The 24,198-nt window shown below is 39.6% G+C and overlaps 1 protein-coding gene across 8 annotated transcripts in view; it reads left to right on the forward strand.

Annotated features, from left to right (window-relative positions):
- The first annotated feature begins 5,031 nt into the window (after window positions 1–5,031).
- Window positions 5,032–24,198, forward strand: part of TCF12 (transcription factor 12) — a 159,488-nt gene continuing 140,321 nt past the window's right edge. For 4 of the 8 annotated variants that reach the window (XM_059481972.1, XM_059481977.1, XM_059481979.1 and 1 more), the window contains exons 1-3: window positions 5,034–5,213; window positions 6,227–6,327; window positions 7,102–7,174. In XM_059481972.1, coding sequence (XP_059337955.1) covers window positions 6,253–6,327; window positions 7,102–7,174 — 148 coding nt within the window. In that variant the 5' untranslated portion in view covers window positions 5,034–5,213; window positions 6,227–6,252. Of the gene's footprint in view, window positions 5,214–5,858; window positions 5,875–6,226; window positions 6,328–7,101; window positions 7,175–24,198 lie in introns of those variants that run through there. The other 4 variants (XM_059481974.1, XM_059481978.1, XM_059481975.1 and 1 more) reach the window with 3 other exon arrangements.

The following is a 24,198-nucleotide window of genomic DNA, read 5'->3' on the forward strand; positions in this document are numbered from 1 at the left end:
ACTGGGGGCGGGCTGTGCTCGGCGCGCCCGGGGCTCCGCCGCGGGGCTCTCGCAGCCCGAGGGGCCGCTGGCGGGGCAGCTCCCGCCGGCCTCGGTCCCGCCGCCCGCCCCGGGCTCTGCGGGCGCGGTCACGGCGGGCGGGTGGCCCCGCTGTGCCCGGCCCGGTTCTGCTGCGGGGAGTGGGACCAGGAGGAACCATCTCTGATGGGCCCTTCACGCCGTGATTTCTCCTTTCAGGCGCCTTCTTTTTTTAAACCTCCTTTCCCAGACAACTTTTATAGGAATTCCTCTTGAGAGGAGGTCCCTTACGGCGAGCGAAAGCTTTTACTCACCCCATGCTCAACCATTAGCATTTGTCAGCGGCAGAAAACAAGTGAAGTGTAGCTGTCAGTGCCCCACAGAAACAGGTTTTGATTTAACAATAGTCACTGCAGATCTTCTCTCTGGTCACCTCCTAAGTAGTACTCTTTGGCGACAGGTTTCAGCATTGTAGCCTCCTGCAAATGTTCTAAATCTTTCTGATTGTAGAATATGTTACATAATATATATGTTATATAATTTTAATTACCGCGAGGTAAATATAGCAGGCAGCAAATTCGGTTATCTGAAAGATGGGCTGTACTGATAACAGCAAGCACTGCGTAATCGTGAGGCTTGGGCATAGGAACACAGCTCTGTGCTCTTTCGTAGGATACTTTTCCAGTCTGTTTTGCAAGATGTAAGAAGAAAAAAATGCCTCTCCAAGAATTTCATCCAGAAGTTTCATGCATTACAAAAAAATATTTTAATTTTTTATTGGCTCAAGTCAGCTTCCAGGTGAAGGAACACATCAGTGAGAAAATGGAATTGCTTTGTCCATCCTAGTGCAGGAAACAATGTTGTTATCTCCTTATTGTTGACTCCAAATTAGCACTGCGCTCTGTACAGGGAAGTTTACTGGAAGCAATAGAAAGAATTCAGTAGTTTAGGTGAGGGCAGGAATTTGTTGTAAGAAACCAAACAAGAACAACAACAAGCTGGAGCAGGGAAGAAGATTTGCTGACTTTTCTTCAGGGCTGTGGATTTGCTGAGCAATAGCATTTATCATTAATAGATTGTTGGCTGTGGATGCAAGCTGACCACATACATGTTGATTTAAAGGAGCTGTTCCAGTGAAAACTCCATCCTTGGTCAAGTGCTCTGTTGGGGATCACCCTAGGAGTTTGTACAGTTTGAGTGGTGATGGTGAATTAATTCAGCATCTGTAATTTTGAGAATAAATAAGCCAAAAGGAGACATGCAAGCTTAATGATTCTATTCACACAGGCATGATACATTAAATAGTAATACGGAATACATTTTCTCACATCCCTGAATGCACAACAGCTGTCTGCTGTATCAAATATTTTTCCTTTAAGGAGTGGGTGGAAAGCAATTCATGAAGGCTGTGAAAGCTGCATATGAGTGTGATTATTTTCAGGGAGTTGTGCTCAAGTGATTTGGGTTTTATATTCCTCTTAATTTTTTTATTATGTTCTGTATGTAATTCTTCATTTTCATGGTCACGTTGAAGCATGTGGAAGAACGCTGCCACCGCCATCTGGCAAGTAGCAATTCCCTGATAGCTCTGGTTGGTCGCTGACCATATTGATGTTGGTAGCTCAGCTGTCAGGGCAGTTACCATCAAGATTTACAGTTGTATTGTGTGTTCTGTCAGCGTCTGGAGTTCACTGATGACTTTGTGTGCAGAGGTTTACCTTCCTATTACTTGCACTACTCCATGACAGACCAAAGACTTCTCTAAGGGAAGGGTATTTATTTACAACACTGACACTTCTCTTGGTAGGAAATTCATTGATGAAAATATTTTTGGGAAAGTATCTACAGGAATACAGTCCTGATTGCCGGAGTCCTGGCTTGTGAAATCAGTAGTAAAATTATTAGTGCTTATGATTGCTCCTGTATTTTCCTTCTATCCATCTGAATTGTTGTTTCTTACATAGTGAAGACCTTTTATTTTTAATGAAATGAAAGAGAAGAGGGTGTAACAATAACAAAAGGGGGTAGCATTTTAGCCTGCTACATAATGTACTGGAAAGGTACAGTCATGTCACAGAACAGTTGGAAGTTTTTGATTTTTGTGTGATTTATATACTATACTTACTGCATTTGCACATGTACGAGGAAAGAACCATATCTAGGAGTTACAGCAGGAATGAGACTGGAAGTATTTTCTTTCTTGCAAAGGGGAAACCATTATACCTGTTTGAACCAGGTTTCAGACACTGGTTTCTTCAGACCTTTAAAAATGTTTACAATATATACTGCCTTGGATTTTGGATTTTTTTTTTAATGTTGATAGCATTGGGTTTTGTTTCATTTTCTATGTATGGCTATGACAGAATAAGGATATGAAATGCATTTTTAAAAAACTCTTTGCAGTGAACAGGAATAATTTATAGGGAGTGGCAGAGCTGAAATGATTCTAAGTAACACCTTGAGCATGGGGTTGGAGATCCTGAGAATAGGTGAAAGACAGCATTTCATATACATAGAACATCATGCCTTAATGTTTTGAGTGTACAGTTAGTTCTGGGCAGTATAACATGGTAAGGGGTTAAAAACTGAATACATTAAAGATTCCAAATCTCACAAATGTGGAAGAATAAGTTCAGTACCCAGGAAACATTAGGTTAATTATATTTTGAATTTTACTGTAACAAAGGATGTGATAGTTACAGATCTTCCACAACAGTTTTAGTTGAGCTACCTGCAGAAGTATGTTCTGAAATTTCTGTTTTGGCCAGCTCACTACAATTTTGTGTTCCCCAGCAATCTTCTTTAGGTCAGACTCACAGTGTATTTTGGTCAAAGCATACCTTCCTGAGGCCTTGTGTACTTCCTAAATTGTCTGGCATAATTTCTGGAAAGTTCATTTATGTTCTGATAATTTTTCTCTAAGTGCCTTGAATTTTTTTTGGGAGGACCGTTAAGGCAGGGAGGTGTAATGCAGACTGCTACAATGTGACTTTTGGCAATGAGCATGTTTACTCAGCATCTGCACGAGAAAGTGACATGTCGTTGTGGAGCAAATAAAACGTTTTATGGTATTTTCTGTAACTTTAAACCCTATGCCATGGATTATTTGGCTATATCATCTTCCACTCAAAGTTTCTAGCTGCAAATAAAAGCCTGTAGATGTGAACTTTAAAATCTGATGTCAGAGGGCAAATACAAAGTATTTGTATTAACAAAGAATATATCATCATCTGTATCTTAACAAAAAAAAGTTATAATTTTAATCCAATTACACATCAGTACAAATAATTGTTAGCATTATTACTTCCACTTTCTGTACATTTAGCCAGCTTTCTAATCAATGCTTATCAGGATTGCAGCTGTACTGATTGGTACTGAGTGCCGCTACTGGTTAAAAGTAACATTTCCAGAGAAACAATATCTTCTGAGTAGGTATATAGGGGATCTTGTAATAAAAATATGTTAAAGAATGTTTCTCATGAAATGTATAATGATCTGTGTCAATGGGCACTTCCCTCTAAAGTGTAGTATTATTTATACTTCAAAGAGAAAAGTACATACTTAGATCCCTCAGGGGCACAGAGAATGGAAGTCATTGTGTTGGTATTTTAATACAAATTGCTTCCTGCATTTCTAAGTGGCAAATATATGAATATTCATAGAATCACGAGGCCAAATGATCATCCAGCACAAGGCACGTAAGGGAGAAAAATGGAGGAGCATCTCCAGAATCTCCAGTTTGTCTTTGCCTGCGGGTGGTAAGTTTGTTACCACATTCCCGTTCCTCCGGAAGATGTCACAGTCAGGACCCGGGTGGGAAGAGCTGCTTTGAACGGCAAGGGTGTGTGGCTGGAGAGCCCTCGGTACAGCCTGCTGCTTTCCAGAGCTGGGGGCCTGCCAAGCCTGTGAGGGATGCGAGCTCCTCCACACTGTGTGCCCTTCCTCACTGCGCTTACCGGCTCCCTGTGCCTTTTGGGTTCTCCGGGATTTTAGTATCCTTTCTCATTTTCCTTGTGTTTCGTAAATACCCTTGCTCCAAAAGAGCAATCTGCCAGTAGCTGCCTAGATTATTGCTTTATAATTCTCACTTTCGGAGGGAATGGTAGCTGGCCCTCGCTAGCTGGGGTCAGAAAGGAGCAGGCCCAGGCCCAGGTGGTGGCAAGTCGGTGCCACCTGGGGGCTCTGCAGGCTCGAGAGACGGGCGTGCGACGGAGCCCCGGCACCGCACCGGCCCCGCTCCGCTCGGTGCCGGGGAGAGCCGTGCGCCTGCCTTGGGCCGGTACGCTGCGGTGTGGGCTGGTTCACAGACACGGAATAAACTTCCCAGCAGGACAGGCTGGCAGGGCGGTTTTGTGAGAAGGAGAAGGAGCACAAAAGAGTGATTTGTCTGTAGCGGTGGCAGGACGCAAATGAGGGCGCAGGTTCTTTGCAAGCTGCTTCCCATTTCTGCACGGAAGCCGTTGGGCTGGTTCACCTTTAGCATCACCTGTTTCAGAGGGCTGCAGAGTTTATTTGAGTGTGTGTTCTTGAAGTAACAGCCATGTTCTTGTGCTTCGACACGTTACGGTTTTAATGGCACGTATTTAAGAGGAGGCTGCTAATGAATGCTTAAAAATTAATGTAATTTACATGCCATTTTATTTTGAGCAGTAAGACTGTGTATTGATATATTGAAAGTATTCAGGCGTATTTTAGGGTGTGTGAATTCAGGGTGAGCGCGATAATGTCTTTTGGGGCACGTGCATTGCCGGCAGTGCTGCATGTCGAGGTTTGCTGTCGGTTTGGCTGAGTTGGGGACCGCTGGGGAGGGGTCTGTTCCCGCGGGGCGCGTGTTTCCTTCAGCTGCCCGAGGGGACCCGCTTCTCCCCATCTGCTAAGGGGTCCTGGCCCCGCGTCCGGGGGCGAGGCGGGTGCCGGGGCGGCTCCCGTGGGTGTCTGTAGATCCCCGCCCGCCCCGTTCGGGAGCGGCGCGGCGCGACAAGAGTTAAGGCGGCGGCGCTCGGCGCGGAGGGATACGGAGCCGGAGCCGTGAACGTGGTGCTGAGGCTCTGTAAGCAAAAAAATGTCCGCCTGAGGGAACCCACAAGTTCCTTCCAGCGGGGGGGGAGCGCTCGGCTCATCGCCTCCCACCCAGCCCGCGGCCCGCGCGCCGCCGCCGGCCCGGCCCTGGTCACCGGAGCGTACAGGGGCAGCGGGTAAGTGCGGGCGGCCGCGAGAAGTTGGGAGAGAGCGGCGGGGGAGGGAAGCGGCGGCCGGGCGCTCGCAGGGGCAGAGGCGGCGGCAAGGGGACGGGGCCCGGGCGCGCGGGCGGGAGTGGGGCTGCCCGGGGCGGCGGCGGGGAGACCGCGGGGGAGGCGGAGGCTCCTCTGGGGAACCCGAGGGGCGGCAGTCGGGGCCGGCCGCGCTGGTGGCGGAGCGGGCGTGCGGGGTCTCCGGGCCGCGGACGGCGGGCAGGAGCGAGTCCCCGCGGGCGGCGCTCGGCGTCTACCCGCGCTCATAAAGGACCGGGCGGCTCGGAAACTTGCTGGGGCGCGGGGCTGCGGCGGCTCCCCCGCGGCGCCCGCCGGCACAAGGGAAGGCGCGGGCCCCTCCCGTCCCCGCCGCCGCACGCGCATTCCAGCCCCCCCCACCCGCCCGCTGGTGGCGCGCGCGCCCGGTCCCGCGTGTGCGCGTGCGGCGCGCGGGGGCGGCTCCCGGCCCGCCGCGGTCCCGAGCGCGGAGCGGCGGCCGCGGCCCCCGGTGGGTGGGTCGGGAGAGAGGGGGAGGGGGAGCCGGCACCGGCGGTAATGCCGGGGCAGGGATGGCTCTGCTGAGGCTCGTCCGGCCCCGCTCGTCAGCCCCATTGTTGCGGGGACAGTGAGTCACTTAATCTCTCGCTAATTCTCCGGACCTCGCCGGGCCGCGGCTGTTTATTTGCTTTCTCTTGCCTGGGGGGGACTTAATTCCTGGCTGCCGCCCTTCTGCGGCGTGACCGTGCCTTGCTCGAGGTTGGGGGAGAAGTGGAATGAGGGAGCCTGAGGAAACTTGAAGAGAGTTGTTTAGTTCGGGAAGCTGCTGCCGCCGATCCCCTCCGCCCGCCCGACCGAGCGAGGCTCCCCCGGGAGTCTCCACCCCGCCCCAGGGGCGCAGGTACCGGAGGGAGGCCCCTGTTCGCCGGGGCCCGTTCGCGCCGTGAAGTGCTGCCTGTGCCTCTCTCCCTGTGCCCTAGAAAGGTGATCGGAGGAGCGGAGGAAGATGAATTCCCAGCAGCAGAGGATGGCCGCTATAGGAACTGACAAGGAATTGAGCGACTTGCTGGACTTCAGTGCGGTAGGATATTCTCTGAGGTCTCCTCATGACTTCTCCGTGGTCGTGCGAACTGAGGAGCAGGGGCAGCAGCGTGCAGGGCTTGGCTGGGTCTGCCTCAGCCAAGTTGGACACCTGAACTTTGATGTAATGTCTAGACTTCCAGATTTAATACTGTAATACCAGCTGGGTCAATTGGTTTAACTGGTTAAAATCAGGCTGACCCAGTGGTGGCATAATCTAATAATTAACATTGGTTAAGCTGGCGTGTGGCACTGGTACCTTGGCTCTTGGGTGTTTTTTTTTTCTTATTTAAACAAAAGAAAAATTATTTCCCACAAAAAAAAAAGTTAATAAGTGATGGTCTTGGCTAACAAAATTGTAGGTATTTTCTGTGTGTTACTTTTACCATACCAAAAAGGCTCCTGATTTTTAAATATAATAGAAAACTATTGCATCTTAAATGCTGCCTTTGTGCAGTGACTTTATATTTACAGATCAGTAAGAAATATAATTTGAGTAAAAAAATGTAAGTCGTGTAGCTATTTTAAATAGTCACAGTAGTAGGAGGTGTCCTTTTAGTTTTAAGTTGTTTGTGTTCATGTAGAAATGAGGTTTTGGTCCTATTAAAGAGTACTTCAGCTTATTGGTTTTGTGTGTCTAAACACACGTCTTGCATTGTTTTCAAGGAGAAATAGAAAAAAAAAACTGTTTCCTTTTAACCTTCTTTCTGTTTCCATTCAAAATTGAGCACAGATTTTCAAAGCCAATTAAAACATGTCTTTTTTTTCTTTGCAGATGTTTTCCCCACCTGTAAATAGTGGAAAAACCAGACCAACTACACTAGGAAGCAGCCAGTTCAGTGGATCAGGTAGGATGCATCCGAGACACATAATGTTCATCTCACTGGGTCTTAATGTTTCAGTGTAGTCTCCATGTTCTCAGAGAATTGTAATCTTTCATTTGTGCATATTCTCATAAGATATTCAGATCAGTTAGAGATGTGCTGTTTTGATCTTTATAGTGCATTTTGCTAACTTTAACCATGGTTTTCCTCTCTGTCTTAGACTATTAACTACAGTACAGTGAAGTGTTGAGTGTCTCTGGCCATACTGACATGGAAGTTGTAAATTTGTTGTATGAAACATGAATGACTGTGGTGTTTTTGTTTAAGAAAATGAAACCTAGATGTTCAATTGAGCAATTTCCTAGTCCCCTTGTATGAAGGGAGAAAACTGCTGTAAAATACCAAATAGTTAAATACTCCTGACTCAAGGACATGCTATTTTTAAATGCAGTGCTTAAGGAAAATGTGAGTTTAATACAATTTTCTAGTACTATGTAGCTCTTGAAGATTTGGCAACTAGAATTTTCTTGTGTTGAAACTTAATCCATGCATCTGGAAAGCAAGTAACTGTGTATTTACATGTTGCACGTGTTTTGTGGCTTCAGTGTATTATCACATTGTCACTGGGTCCACCTCATTGCTGTGTCAGAGACCTTTGAGCTAGGACTGTAGTAGGAAATAAGTGCAATTTTAAAACAGGTGCTTTGTACCATTCCCTAAAGGGAATACTTACTACAAAAGAGAAACCAGAGTAAGTTTTTGATAGAACTTTTTATGTAGGTTCAACTTGTTTGAACACAGTGAAATGAGATTTTTGATCCTATGGATACAAAAAAGGGATGTTTGTGTTTTAGTTAATGAAAATAAATGTTTAAAATGCCAGTAGAGTAGTGAAGTAGTGGCTTGAGGTTTTGCAGTGACATCCCCTATTAGCCTCTTGGGTTGTCAGGGCTGCTACCTTGGGAGTCCAAAAGACACTGCATTTTAGTAACACTTAAGGATTTTTGTTTTTAAAAACATCTTAAAACTTATCCGTTGAGTAATTTTAAAATTTTCCAGAGACTGTCTTTCACATTTAATTTAATGAAACTATGTAGCAAATGTAATTGTTACAGACTTGAAGGAGTCTTCAAGTTAGGTTTTCTCCTGAAATAAACAACTGGCTTCCTCTTCCTCTTTGAAAGTACATCAGGTGTAAGTTAATGGCAATAGTAAGACAGCAAATCTGTCTTAAAATGTAGTTAATATTTAAATTTTTAAAAATACAAATATTTAAGAGAGTTGTTTCCCTGAAGCTTGTTTTAAAAGACATTCAGGCACCTAAAGCTTAATTGTGGGGAGCACAGCCTGAACACCTCATCCCGCTTTGTCCTTGCTTTCCCTGAATGAGTAGAATGATTTTCTGTTGAATAATAAAATTTTAATTTTTACATAAGGTCTTAGAGCACTGCTAAGTAATGTGGCATGTCCTATTTGTAGGTAATGCTTCCCTTTCTTCCCTTGGATGTTTTAGAAAAAGAGAGAATGCCAGAATAGTTATTTCTTTAAGAGAAACAGTACGACTCCTTGAATTTCTTTACCAATATGGTGTATCCTCCTATAAATACCAATTCTCATTACAACACTGCAACTGTCAAACAAGCTACAACCTCAGCTGGGTTCCCTTTGGAATGATAGTAGTATATATTTGTGGATTTTCATTAAAAACATTTCTAGCTATAGAAATCTAGTGGATAGTGGATTATATGCCCTAATTCTGGTCATGTTATGATCTAAGCCTTGACCTAGGGTGATTACTCTGCAGGAGTGAGAGGTGACAAACTTCTCTATTAGTTGTGTTCTGAGACATTAAGTATTGTAGAAAAACTATGCCAAGATCAGTGATGAAGTACAGGCATTTACTTTCTAAGTACTTTGATTTAATTGTGATCTTGCTATAATTTCAAGTGTTTTGTAACTTGTAAGACAAACAATACTTAAAAGGTTTTTTTTTTTAACTGACCAGAGATCACTTTTTAAAGAGAAACATGAAAAGAGGAGGTATTTATTCCTTTGAGCTGTCTAGGATTGAAAATCCCACTGTGCACAGATTCCTAAAAAGTACTTCTTTATTTCTTTGGGTGTTGCTGCCTCTTACAGAGACTTTCAGTGGTTTTGATGGCAATTAGAGAAGTGAAGCTTGCTTTAATATCTTTCCCATTAAGCTCAGTTTTATTTTTGTAATATTTTTACAAGCATGCTAGAGGAAAGTGCTTTCGTTTTCTTAGTTGAAGTAAGAGTGTGTTCATTGTTTTTTATTTTAGAGGCCTCTCTCATTTAAATTTAAACATCTGCAAACACCTCCCCTCCCCCTCCAACCTGTCAGTGATTTGAGATTCAGCCTAATGGCCCCCATTAAGTAGGTGAAGATCAGTGTATGTCTACGTGGCTCTTAAGACTCTGTATTTCTGGGAAATTTGATTTAGAAGGAAGGAATGCTTCCTTGGTGCTTTTTCCTCATCACTCACTGATCCCTAGTTTGAAGGGACAAATTAGTTGCTGTTAAAGAATGGATAAGTTTTGTTTGTTTTTCAGGTGTGGTTTTGTGAAGTGTTGGAAATACTGGAGTGCATGTTATTAATCCTGATGTAACAAGCTTGATTTGCTATAACTCTGCCAGACTTCTGTTGATTATATTTTAGAAATATATGTATAGTTGGGTTGCATGAATAAAACAGCTAATACAGCTGATCTATAATTTGTAAGAAATTGCTGTCTTGGATTAACAGATGAACATTGTGTTTTGATTAAGAGATAGCTGGGGCAGGTTTGCTTTCTACAAGTCAATCAGTTATGAATGAAAGCTGCAGATAAAATAAGTGAACTAATCTGATATATTGTAGTATATTATGACAGTAAGTCGTGTAAGCTGCTGATAAAGTCAAATAACTTGGTCAGACTGCTGGTGAAAATAAACATATTGGAAAAGTAACCTGATATGTAAGCCAGTGAGTTAAGCCACAAAATATTCCTTGTCATACATGCTGTACTCAATTCTAGTTTGAAACAGAACTTGTCATTCTTTTCTTCTCCAAAGCCAACTTCTGAAGGTGAAGCCATTTCTGTCTTAGAAACTTTACTAGAAGGTTGCAAAGGTCAGAGATTTGTTCCAATGGACTTTTTAATCAGGAGTTGTTTTTTTTTTTTCTTTAGATTTTATGTAAAATCTAAATCTTCTGTTGCTGCTATGGGTAAAGGTAGTGTTTGTGATTTACAGTGGCAATTTTCTTGTTTTGCCTTTGTCTAAGCTACAAAACGTATACCAATACAAACTTGGATGGTTGTGATTTTGCCCAACACCCTTTATTTATTACAGTAATTCCATTAACAGCCAGTCACAATATGCATGTGCCACCATAGGCAGTTTTCTTATGGTTTTTAGTAGATTTGATCACAATCTCAGTTTTTTTTGTGAGTTTTTAAATCTCAGGTTTTTATTTTTAATCTAAAATAACTCCCTTTTGTGGTTTTTTTTGTCTTTTGCAAAGAAGAGTAACTCCGAGGCAGTATTTTTCTGTGGCCTACCATTTTCAATTTAGTACCTTTTTCAATGTACTAATAGCATTATTTATTATTTTTGCACGTGGCTGTGCACATGCATCAGTGAGGTATCAGTCCAAGAGATGAAATAAGATATTGTGGATGTATAGCAGAAAAGAGGGATAAGAGTTTAAAGTAAGAGGTACAGTTGAGGAGCCAAGTTGTCAAAATATGGCACCTCTCTTTCTGTAAGCTTCTTCTGAAGTTCATGGAAACTAAGTATGCAACTTTGGGAGTGAACAGCTTTGGGCACAAACCTTGTGTGTACCCAGACATTCCTAATATATGCAAAAACTTCTGAAGGTGTCTGTTTGTGTTGGTTTGGTATCTTTTATACAAATTCAAGAGACTGACTGGCTGCCCTTTCCACTTGTCTCTACTAATGTACTGAGTTTTTAAGGGATGCCCTGGATTGGGATAGGCTGCATATGACTTTATGCAAAGACTATTTAAGTTGATAGCCTGCCATTAACCTGAGTGTCCCTAAATTAGGGCCATGTGTCTTGAGAATGGACACAATGGCACTTCTTGAGCAGCTCCCTTAAGTTACCAAACAGTGTTTCCAAAATTAACAAAACCTGACTTTGTCAATCCTGTGAACTCTTACTTCCTTTTCAATTTTCTTGTAAAAGAAACAAACCAAATTAAAAAAAAAAAAAGAACTTGGGAGAGTTGCCTGGAGGAGCAATGGTTTAGATACTCTGTTCATTGATCTATTCAATTGCTGAAGAGAAAAGGCACTCTTGTTGTGTCTTAAATGCTGGAAATCTGGAGTGGCCTGTTAAGCATTAGTTCATGCAGCAGTATAGCTTTTTATTAAAAAAAAAAATCTGAATTGTCCTCTAGCTTCATTAAAGGTGAACCAGCAGACCTGGAAACCTGGCATTTCATCTTTGGTCTGAGGGGTGCTAAATTCTGTCCTCCTCTGAAGAGCCTTAGGAGAGTTGAAGAAGCCTTGTGCTTGAAGGCAGAAGGGTGTCTGTGGCTTCTTTACCTTCCTTTTTTTGTAGGGGGTGACCCATGGATTTCTCTTCAAATGGGCCAGATGCAAGTGAGAGCAAGATTCCAGTCTGGATCCCTCACCTGTTGCATTTAGAAACCTGAGGGTGATGCAGAGGCAGTAAATTCATGACTCTGCAGCTTGCCTGTTGGCAGCCCGTCTCACTGCTGCTGTCACATTTCCTCCTTCCATTCCTTGTCTTTGGAAAGATAAATACCAGGCATGCCATGAAAAGTCCTGAGAAGTATAGTGTATATTCCTGTGAGATACAGCTTCCATACTCCTGTTTAGAAAGAGAAGGGGAAAAAATGTTGGATAAGTAGAGAGAACTGACAACCCAACTTTGAAGCAGTGTATTGCAAGGTGTTTGTGGTCATATGGATATTGAGGTTTTAGGGATTGAGGAAAAAGACTAAAACAGCTCAGTGTTCTGAATCTAGCTTAGTGAGCAGAGGAATAAGTGTTGGTCCATTGTTCATTACTGTTGACTTTGATTTTGAAAGATGATGGTATAAACCTCATGACACTTGGTCAGAAATTGTTTGCTGTTTTCCAAACAGAAGATCTGAGAATTTTAATAGTGCTGGTCTGACTTCTGTTTAGAGATACATTTGACACCATTACTAAGGGAAACTGAATTTTGCTGTTTTGGTATGTAGAAAGCATTCTTTCAGAAAGTTAATCCTGCATTTCCAGCAACTTTTTCCTTAGATGAGAGCAGCAGTGTGGTCACTGTGTTACAGGCACAGCATGCAACCTCCAATCCACATATAAATATTACTGATTTGGGATGCAAGGAGGATCTTTGCAATGATTTCTGGATGGCTTCAGAAGATCTGGGATGCAGTACTGCCTTGTCCTTTCCTGATGTGGATCTAAGGATGGGGCACCTTCCACCATCAGCCTCCCCTCAGCCAGTAACTCTGTGTCCTGCCAAATTTTTCTGATCTACTGTAAGTGATGAAGAGTATTCAGAATCTTTGGACAGTGGTCTTAATGGCATGTGGAAGGAACAGGATTTGAAATTTTGTATTTATCCAGACAGCAGATTTGATAGAAATGGAAATGTGAGGACTAAGGGTTTGAGTAAAGAGGAGGAAGAGCAGAATGAATAGGATTCTTATGTATTTGTATGTCCTTTAATGTCAGCTGAGCTTGTAATCTCCCCCTGTAAAACTTTAGTGTCTGCAGCTTTTGCTGAGTTTTAGCTTTTTTTGGGTATATTTGTTTATGGTCCCTTTTTGATGTTTAGCAAAGGAATTTCATGTTAAAAGCTTATCATTCATACATGCTTGCCAAAGTTCCCCTTCCCCTCACTTCTTTCCAGCTGTCACACAAAGAGGATTTAACCCCTTAGATGTTTTTCTGTCAAGTTGCTGTGACAGCTGTTTCTCAGGTAGTTCTACTTTATCCATAGCTGAGCCTGCAGATACCATTATATGAGTTTCTGTTAATCTACCCTATACTCTAGCATTAATTTGGTAAACTATACTTTCCTGAACTTGCTAAAGGCATAGTGTAAATTTTCAGGGCTGAACATTGTGTGTATTTATGAAGAGGAGGTTGTTTGGTAATATAATACCATACCACTCAGTAAGAGTGAAGTTTGTGGGGACTGTTTTTAAAATCAAAGCTGCACATAAACTGAAATAGTTTGCTAGGCTTCTGACCTTTCTTGACCAGGGAGATGCAGTTCTGTTTGTTACTCTATTGTGGAAGGTTTATGTTTACAGGGAAATAGCATTGAGCATTTTCAGAACCATATCAAATTTATTAAAGTACCCACAGAGCCAGATGTGATCTATGGGATATAATAAATAAGTCTTCTATCTTAAATATACTTCAAAATAAATACAAATTTTCGTACTTGAAAATTCAGTTTCAATAAGTGACCTCATGAAATAAAGTATCTTCTCTGAAAACCTTTTTTTGCAGGCATTATCTAATTCAACGGGTTAGCACTTCTTCAGAAATATGTAGCAAAACTTGATTGGTTTTGTACAATCTTCTGTGAGGAAGTCACTAGATTGGAAATAAATAAGCAAAAGCGGTGTTTTCTTTTGCATGTGAATTATTTGGAGATTGTTATTGAATATGCATAATTAATTCTAAATCGTGTATTCACCTTTATCACTTTTGGCTATTAAACATTATAGGAAAAGGTAGGAAAAATTATCATTCTAAGGATAGGAAGTTTTTTTTTTTTATTTTTAATAACTGAGAGGTTTTTTCCTGCATTATATTGTAATGGCCAGTCCTGCATTTTTTGGGTTTTGTTTGCTTTTTGTTTATTTTTAATTAATTTGAAAATTTAGCACTCCCCAGTTCTATTGTATGCTTCAACCTGATGATTTGGAGGTATTTTGTGGTACTTGATGGACTTTTTAAATACTAAAGTGCATTATTTACTAGTGGTTGTAGGGGCAAAGTTGTTTGTTTCTTATTTTTTTCTATTATGACTCTAAGATGAGATAATGATAATTTTTTTTAATGTCTTGAATGAATGCCTTGTTTTTTCATCTGTAAAACAAAACTGTGTTTGTAAACACAACATTCAAAAACATAAAGGACGTACTTCTTTGGTGAAGATGTTAACTGAATACCAAGAATGATCAGAAAGAGTAGCTTTTGTTATATTTATAATATCTCACTGTTTTCAGAGGATAATCAGGCTACAAAGTACCCAATCAATCTTCAGGACTTTGTTAGATTCTTGTATACTAGAGATGTGATTTCTTATTTTTTTTAAGTAAAGGACTGAAATGGCTTTAAAATGCATAAACTTAATGTTTTACCAGTGTAATGCAGAGAAATCTTGCTTGTCCACACCAGAATAATTGTTGCTGGTGTGTTAAGGTAGTATTTGGAATGGGGAGGTGAAAAAGACCTGAAAAAAGACCTGACTAAAAGTGTTTGCTTTGCAGCGCTGAGAAATGCTCTCTGTGAATGGTAGTAAAAACTTAGCATAAAACTAAGAAAAGTTTATCTTGGACAGACAAGTTGTACATTTTCATATTAGGGCTATGGAAGTACTTTTAAAAGATGGTCCAAAAGTGTAAATTTTTATTACAGTAGCAATTCCTTGCTAAGTGGAACATAAGTAGGTTTAATTTCTTTTTTTTACATAGAGATGACAATTTGTGTATTTTTTTTCCAGGAGTAGCTTTTGTTTATTACAGTGGATTTTTTGCTCCTTATCTTCTGCAGAGATTGTCTATATTGTTGTTTGTATTTTTGTAAGCATGTGAGGTATTTGTTTCACCATTCAAGTTAACTTTGTTTTGGTAGCAGATTTTGTTGGGTTTCATTTTGTGCCAGTTGTAGTTCAGAGCCGGTGGTGTCTCCGTGCCTTGATCAGGTTGTTAATTGTGTGGACTTCTAGTAAGAACCTGAACCACTTCTACTTTGCTTTTCATGAACACGACTGTAGGACACATTTTGTGTTTAGCTTCTCTCTGGAAGAGATCTTTGCTCTTGCTGAAGCAGTGGTAACAGAACAAGACTTATGTTAGGCTGGGTTGGAGTTTTATCTTGAAGTGTGCTCTGAGCCATATTTTGTGGAAGTTATATTTTAGATGGTGTATTTTTTTCTTCCTTTTTAGATGTAAAGATGAATGTGCTGAGCTAATTGTTAGAAAAATGTACCTAGTTAATCAAAATACAAATTTGGCTATTTCTAGTTGTGTACATTTTGCAGGTAAAATGCAGACGAATATCAGACCATGATGTGCATGTTCTGTGTGTTAAATTAAATTGAGTTTAAAACGTATTTTACCCTTAATTCAGTATAAACAAAAAATCCAGAGGTATTTTTAGTTTTCTGTAAGAGAATGGAATTCACTGTGTATATTTTTATTTTTTGTTTACTGAATGCAAGATACTATTGTCTTGGTTGTTATCCCAAGAGCGATTGTGGCTGCCCTATGAAATGATTAAATCAGACAGCTTTGCTTGTAGGACAAACATTTTTCATATTGTGGTGTTTCGGCCATTTCCAATGAGACACCTATCCCGTTCCAGTTCTTTATGCAGCAACTTCATGAGTCATAATCCTTGCAAAAGAACACAGCTTAAAATAATCACTGATTGTTTCTTTGCAATTCTATTCACTGCCCATTGCAGATAAATAAGAGCGGAAGCTACAATATCATTTAATCCTTCAGTGTTTGCTTTTGACGTGCAAAGTATTCTCTTGTAATAGAGAAGTAATCCATAAGGAGGGGAGCTGCTCTTTCATCTTCCTGAATGCTAAATGAAGCCAAGGCTTTTATGAAGAGATGGTGATTTAATGAAGATGACCGAGTTTTTGAGTAATGAAAAGCTTTTGTGTATTTCTAAAAATGATGTCTGGTGCTTACTACTGTAGAGCTCAAATGGCTGTATTTTGTAGTAGGTCTTTGCAGGATTAGTGCTTGAGATGCATAGATGCAAGGGGATTGAATAGAATGGTAATGCAAAAATTTTTTCCTTAGCTGGATTTTATAAAACAAATGCACATTTCTGCCAATTTGTGTATAAATGCATGTCATGTCTGGCATGTGTTCTCTGCTCTGTGCAATACTTTTATTTTGGTAACCTTGAAAATATCTCTGATATCATATTCCCTTGCCAGAGGACTGTAATAAGCGCACCAAAAAAAAATGGAGCATAAACTTTCAATACTACTTATGACAGGAACATCTGAATTAGATACTTGTGAGTATTTGTAGGATGTTGAATTTAAAAGCTCCTCAATTAAAAAAGCTCGCCCCAAAAATACCCAAACAAAACCAAAACAACAACAGAAAAAAATACAAACCAAAAACTTAATACAAAAGCCTGAAAAACTTCCCAAAAGCGCAAACCCCAAAAAAACACAAACTAAGTCCCCCATATTTGTTCCTCTTTCAGCTGTTAATTTTATTAATTTATTTGCAATATTTTTTAACAGTCTGCAATATTACTACTTGCTAAGCAAGTCAGATAATGCTGATACTTCAGAAGGAAGGAGAGAGTGGCTCTAAAGAATGCAAGACCATATCTTCTCCAGCACATACACCCAACATCCTACCAGGCCTTCAGGGTGTGAGTGCTGTACAGTACAACCAGAAGGAATCTTAAAAGGGGCTAAACTATTTTAGGCATTGTCAGAAACATTGAGAGTGCAGCCATGTTATAGTCTTTATTGTGTATGGGAAAGATAGAGTTGATCATTTGGGGTGAATGAACTTAGGTGAGCAACAGCAGGCAGGGTTTTGTCTGTTTATGCAGATAAAATGGATGTAGCTATTACATTAAGTTTTGAGAAGGAATGTAATAAAAATGCAGAAATGGGTAAAGAACTTAGATTTCCTTCAGGTAGGTTTAAATGGCTTGAATTAGTGGCTGGTCCCTGTGTAGTAGTATACAAATGCTTACAAGGGTGAGAGTGATGCATGTGAGGTGTTTAAAACTCTGCATGTTCGGTGATTAAATCTCAGGATGTCAAGGGTGGTTTTGTGAATACATTTCTGGGTAGAAGGTGAATCATTCTAAGAGATTGTTTGGGGTTTTTTGTAGAGTGATGTAGTAAAACCAGAGTTTCTAGCCACATGTGTCTGTTATACTCATTAAACTCACTTTATTTCAAGGTACTTGTTGAGTACTGAATAATAGTTTCAGTATTTTGCTTCTTTGCTATGTACTAACCTTTCCCTTTTCCTTTATCCTCATCCTGTTAGGGGAACTTGAGACCAGAACAGGGGTAAATGCCTGAATGCAATTTGTATTCTATGCTAATGATAATATACTTTTTGGCTTTTGAATAGTCTAAATTTGTTTAATAAGGTGAACGGTATTTTTTCTCCCAGAGGCAGCAGTTTATAAGCAGGGAAGTGAAGTGAACTATCATAAGCCCCCCCTGCTTTGTGCCTTGCATTCCTGCAAGTGCTAACTGGCATGTGTGTGACAGTGCCACTTGTGCTGCAGCGAGCGCTCCGGCGGAGTTTGGCCATCTCTCATGAGTGTGTCACAGGTTGTCTCTGCTTTGGATCCTGCAGAACATGCTGTTGCCATAGCAATGAAAGTCCTTCTGAAGGCAGGATTCCTGGCACAGCTCTTGCATCTCCTGAAGTGCTTGGTGCATTGGTCTGAAAGTACCTTGTCAGTATTAGCACATGGCTGGAGTAAAAAGAGCGGGAAGCAGAGATTTCCTTGAAATACTTATTTACTTCTTTGGTTAGTTGAACCCAGTGTTCATAAAGCTACAGCTTTTTAAAATCTTTCTCTCTGAACTTTTTGTATATTTAACATACTGAGCTTGAATGCGTGTAGAGATTGAATGGTTCTAGCAGCTAACTGTCTGAGTTTCCCACAGTACTTGTTCCTTTTTGTACCTGGAAGAAATATTTTTGATGATTTCCTCTGTAGTTTTGAGTAGGGCAAAACAGTTGGGAAAATACACTGCTTCATTCATCATCCTTTTCTCATTCATGTTTTTGTTTTTTATAAGTAAAATGGTTGTCTTGCTACCATTTTATTTATAAATGTGACACTAATGGGGGAAAATCACTTGCAGAGGTGTAAAGTTTTATATATTTGGAAAATATACCTTACATAAGATCTCTTTTTCAGGAAACTCAGCTATATCTTTGCATATAAATGCTTCTTCCTCAGACTGTAGTTACCAAATGTTAATTGTTTTCAAATTAGGAAAAAGTTAATTTCTTGTGTCACGTTCGATAATATAGTTATTGGGGTTTTTTTAATATGTGAAGTTTTTCATCAAGATGACGTGTGGGAAGTCAGAGACAATTTTTAGAGCACAGACTAGGCAGCCATAATATCCATTTCTACATGAGCTGTCAGGATGGAGTTGATTAATTTTTTGCTTATTTAAGAAGATAAAAAAATTTTAAATCTGAGGAATTGAAAAAAAAGTGAATTTTTTTGAAGTTTGGAGACAATGTGATTAAAACTGTACCACGTATTATTTTATGTGGACTGGGACTTCCATGTCTTAAGTATTTCTTTTTTACTGAAAGAGCCTCTAGATGACATAAGTTCTGAAGTTATCCATTTAGCTTGCTCCATCCTTTACATCTGTTTATGTAACATAGCCTTTAACTCTGTCACTTTCTCTGAAATAGATAAAAGTGAGAATTAAGCAAACACTTCATTCTTCTTTTTTTGCCTTCCAAGTCAAATGAAGGAAGAATGAAATAATGAATACTTTATTTGTACTTGAAAATTTTCTGCCTGCTGCGGCAGATGTATGCATGTGCCACACTAGAGATCCTTAGCTGGGTCTTGTTTTTCAGTCCTGCCTGGCCTTGCCCCTTTGTCAGACAGGAGAGCAGCTCCAGCTTGGCTTGGCCTTGGGAAGCTGCTGAGCTGCTGCTCCGAGCCCTTCAGCCAGGACTTGGTGCTCACAGTTTGTACGTGAGTTTGCCTGCCCTGCACAGACGGGCTGTGGCGTGAGGGCAGCAGATACTGCACCAAGGAGAGGTCAGCACTGATCACAAGGAGAGTCTGAACCAAGGGAATCGGGCTCTGCAAGGTGGCTGCTTGTTGTTGTTGTTTTCCCCTTTTAAGCAAATTTAGTGCTGCCTCAGCAGAAGTGTGTCCTAAAGATGTGCAGCTCTCCTTGGGAAGGCACACAGCTCTGACAGCCCCAGTACCCTCTGACTGCTGTGCCAGTTGGTCTCAAGTCACGTTTGGGAATAAAAGATCTTTCACAGCTCCAACAAATGTTCTGTTTATGTGTCCTTTTAGCCTTTGAGTCAGTACTGATTGAGTAGGCACTGTTTTTGGGATTGTGGCAGTAGGGTCACTGACATACATTGAGATAAGCTCATTGTGTTCTGAATGTGTAAGTGTGTATAAATACTGGCCTGATTTTGTCAGGCTTAACAAAGATAGCATTTTAAATGAGGTTAGTATGAGAAGATAGGTATTTATCTTTTAAAATTCTAATTCTGAAATAGTTTTATACTTGCATGACTAATCCTTAAATAAAAGGCACAGGTCATTTAATTGATATAAAAAGCTTCTATATTGAAGTATTAGATGCTTTTCAATATTCTGTAGTTTTATAATCTATGCTGTTGTTTTATTTGATCTGTTAAATTATATTAACATGGAATACTGAATAATTAACAAAATACGTAATTATTGAAACGTGATTTTTTGTCTGAATGACTCTTAATTTATATCTAAAAATTCACTAGGAATAGCAAAGTCCTAGGAAATATTATTACTCACTTTCTCCTTAGTGCTGTTATTTTTGTAAAATTGTAAAATTTTATAAAAAGTTAAAGCAGGCTTTTTATCTCCATTAAAAGCTTTTGTTAAGATTGTATCATTGCCTGGTGAAGGGAAGATATTCTTGAGTTTTAAAGGATGTAACAAAGAGGCAAAATTTCTGTTCCTGTTTTGCTACATCGTTGAGGAACTGCCTTTCTTTTTTTCTTTTCTATTTTCCGATTTCCTCAGCTCTAAAATGAGGGCTAGTGTTTACACTGTAGAACAGACAAGAAGTGTTTTTGAACTTGCTCAGTTAATGTACATGGTGGTGTTGGAATGGGTTAATATCAATAACCTCATATGACCTAAGCAGAGTTAAATTAGCTTTTCAGTGTCAATATTCACTCCCTACTTTTCTATTTAGTTTGATGTCTTTGCTTGTTTAATTTAATCTTTTACTTATGTTGATCAATTTTTTTTTCAATTGAGTTCTTGCTTTGTCTACTATACAGCTTCTTAAATGTAGACGCTGTTATTGAAAAATGTGGAAATGCAAATTTCAGTCTGGGGCTCATATCAGCATTACAGAAACTGTTTCAGCACACCTTCACAGATTACATATATGTCTCACTTCTGTAAATTTTATTTGAATCTTATCCAAATAAAAAAAACACAGATACATACATTTGCCTAAATTTCTTCAAGGAAGAAAATTTCTGGTCTAAAAAGGTTTCCTCATACATAAACAGAAAACAGCCCTGTCCATAGCTATCCTTTGTATTTAATGGATTAAATTCACTCTGACAGCTGGATATATGTACCAGTGTCTAGCCTATGGCCATGATCTAATAATCATGGATATGGTAACAAGTCGTCTAAAAAGATTCAGTAATCAAGTGGGTTTTTTGACAAAACCTACTCTGACTGGAACAAGAGATGAGGCAGTGTTAAATGTGGCTGCATTTGCCACTGTATCTGGATTCTGAGTACTTAAAAATTATCCTTTGTCTTGTTGTAGACAGAACCTATGCTCTAACAGCAATGGAAAAGCTGATTGTGCTACAACAGAGTGTGTCTTAAAGTTAGGAAACAAATTTGATTTAACCTAATGATCATGAAGAAGTTTGTTTCTAAACAATAATTTCTATTTCCCCTAAGTGCTTTTTAACTTGTTTGCTTCTTCTGCCATAAAAATGGTTGTGTTTCATTAAATGGAGCATTTTGTCAAATAGATGATTTTTATATCATAATTCTGGTATGTGAGGGTAAGTTTAAGAAGTGCTGATGAGAAAACACATGTCAAAGGGGAAGACTTCAAGCACTACAGATATTTTAAAAACAAATACTTCATATATTAACAGTGTACTTTAGACTCAGTAACATTTGATTAGTGAAACCTATTTTGTAAATAAATACTATGTAAGAGAAAAACAGTGTGACTTGGCCCTCAAACAGTTCTTTGAAACTCAAAATTCAACTACCACATTTTGCCAAACTAGTCTGTTGTGACTCTGCTTTTATATTTGGTTCTAGCTTCTGGGGGGAAAGAAAGCTTCTTTATAGCCTGTAAACCTCATGAAAATCAACCAGATTGGGATAAAAGCAAGTGATCCAAATATTGTAGCTCTGTTACTCCTTCTTTTTATTGTAAATGGAATTTCTGATATACCTAGTGGGAAAAATATTTTACAAAACACTGAAACAGGAGAGACTGCAAATGAATTAAATGTTGTTGACCTGAATTTATAGATTACATTTCAGCAGCTTCTGAATGTGATACTTATAGTTATTGTGAGTGTTTGGTGTGGGGCTTTTGTGTCTTTTTTTTTTTTTTTTTTTTTTTTTTTGGTAATTCATGTCTGGTTTCCCATCTCTTTGTAATTCAAGCAATTTGAGGTGCTTATTTTTAAACTTCACAGCAGCTTTTATGAGAAATAGGATGTTTGCACTGAAGTGAGTACTTAGGGAGACAGAAAGCTGGGGAAATCAGGAAGCAGAGGTATTTTCTAGGGAAGCCCATAAGGTTATCTGGTTGAAACTGTTAGCATGGGAAGGTTATTTGCTTTGTGCCTGATGTGCGAGAAACTTTGGAAATTCTTATCTTTGCAACTCCTGCTAATGTGCAAATTGTACATTTGATCCCTGACTGTTATTATTGTAGATAGGATTTTTTCTCCAACTTGTTTTTGAAGAATATATGTCTTTAAGTGGTAGTGAAGCATAATATGAAGGCAACTTTCATGTTTATTTTGGTATGGTTGTGTTATCTAAAAACTTAAAATAAATCTTAAGAGCGTCAGCATTTGGAAAGAGGAGTGTCAACTTTGAAGCTGGGAAATAAAGAACTGCTGTGCTCTTGGGTGCTTCATGCAGATGGCCACGTGCACCCCCATGTGATTGCTTTTGTCCACAACCAGATTTTGTAACTGGTTAAGGTAGTTGAGGATGTCTTTCTTCTGGACTTGATGTGAGTACTTCCTAATTTCTGAATTAATTATTTTTAAAACAATTTTACTTTTAAATTCCAAGGCAAAAATAAAGAGGAGGTGTAAAAGAATTTCTGAGTTTTATAGCAGTTTGGTAGTGGTGCTGCTCCTACTAGTAAGTGTTAAAGGCATTGATAAAACTTTGCTAATGTAATTACCATTGGGTAGCAAGGAAAATGAAAACTTGCTTTACTTGGGGTAGATTTGAATTTGGATGTTTAGCTGAAGTTTATTATTTTTAAATTTTATTTGGTCATTTTCCTTATCCAGGGCTTAGTTTCATCCATATGGATAATACAGTTAGCTGCTTCCAGGTGTCTGATTGCTCCAGGCATTTGTAGGGGATGAACCAAAGGAATGCCAGTCCTGAGCCCTGTACTCTGTGTTGTGATTTCCAGTTAGGCTTTCTAACATCTGTTGATAGACAAATGCCCAGGGACAATTCAGTGACTTTCTCTTTCATTACTGATCCTGGTGGTGTGATTTTAATTTTTTTTTTTAATGGTGATGTCTTGAAAAAGAAAAGAAAGTAGGCAGAGAAAAAGAAAGTGTACAGACATAAATATTAAGAAAAATGTCTGTGTTCTGGAATACAGTTTAATTCACTTTTACTGTAAGGATATTCTTCAAGAATCCTTCAAGACTGTTGTAATCACCTTTGAGTTTTAAATATTTTTCCTTTTAAAAATCACTTGTCTTAGTTTCTTCTCACACACATGTATTTCTGGAAATGTACAACTGAAAATGTGAGTTGGAGGCACAGCAGTGTCTGCAATCACCCCTGAACCAGTGACAGATTTAGTGTTTTGAGACTTTGCATTCCCAAGGGACTGGGAATAGGCTTTTGAGTTGTTTTTAGCCTGATTTTTTTCCTCTTAAACCTCATGATGGATTAAATTTGAATGCAGACAGATTGAAAAAAAGAAGATAATTTTTGTTTCCAGCCTTTTTAGAAATGGTCTTTGTAATATACAATGTATAGTACTAATTGGTGTGCATCTGGAATGATACTATTAAGAATTATATTATTTCTTCACAGGAAATTTGTTGAACTTATGCAGATAAAAATCAGGACTACAGGGAGGGACTTAATTTCTCAGCAGTCTGATAACTTCTTTGGAAATACAGGCCAGCATTATGATGAAATGGTACCTCTATTGTGAAGACTGTGCCTGTGTGGGTTTTCTTTATGTGTTTTCTGTTTTCCCTTAACCAAAGCAAAGCTAACAACCAGCTTAATGTAAAAGATTGCTTACACATGTGAAATTCTGTGTTGTATTCTGTGGCAGCAGTAGTAATGAACATGGTGCTAATAATGCAAATAATGCAGGTTTGATCCCCATATGGACCATTCACTTAAGAGTTGGGCTTGATGATCCTTTTGGGTCCCTTCCAACTCAGAATATTCTGTGATTCTCTGAAACAGCACTAGAACTATCTGATGTGCTTCTGTCAGCACTGGAATATCTGACCATCTTTTTGAATTTTAATTCTTGATTACTTTTTTCTTTGACCTTAAGGAATTGATGGAATATGTTCAGTTAGGACTTTCTTTGTTAGTTTTCCCAGATTTTTGATAATTTTCATTTCTCTGAGTTCAGTTAAAGATAGGGCTTTCAATCAGTGAACATGTCAGTGATATTGGCTGTGATGTAGTCAAGCACTTACATACTGGCTTTAGTTGGGGGAGTTAAGTCCTGTGTAGACAGCAGAGGAAATATTGATACTGTGAAGTTCCTGCAAGACTGAGTATTTTATATCTGATATAATGAAGTTGTGTC

This window comes from Ammospiza nelsoni, chromosome 14, assembly GCF_027579445.1.
Source record: "Ammospiza nelsoni isolate bAmmNel1 chromosome 14, bAmmNel1.pri, whole genome shotgun sequence".
Taxonomy (NCBI): Eukaryota; Metazoa; Chordata; class Aves; order Passeriformes; family Passerellidae; genus Ammospiza; species Ammospiza nelsoni.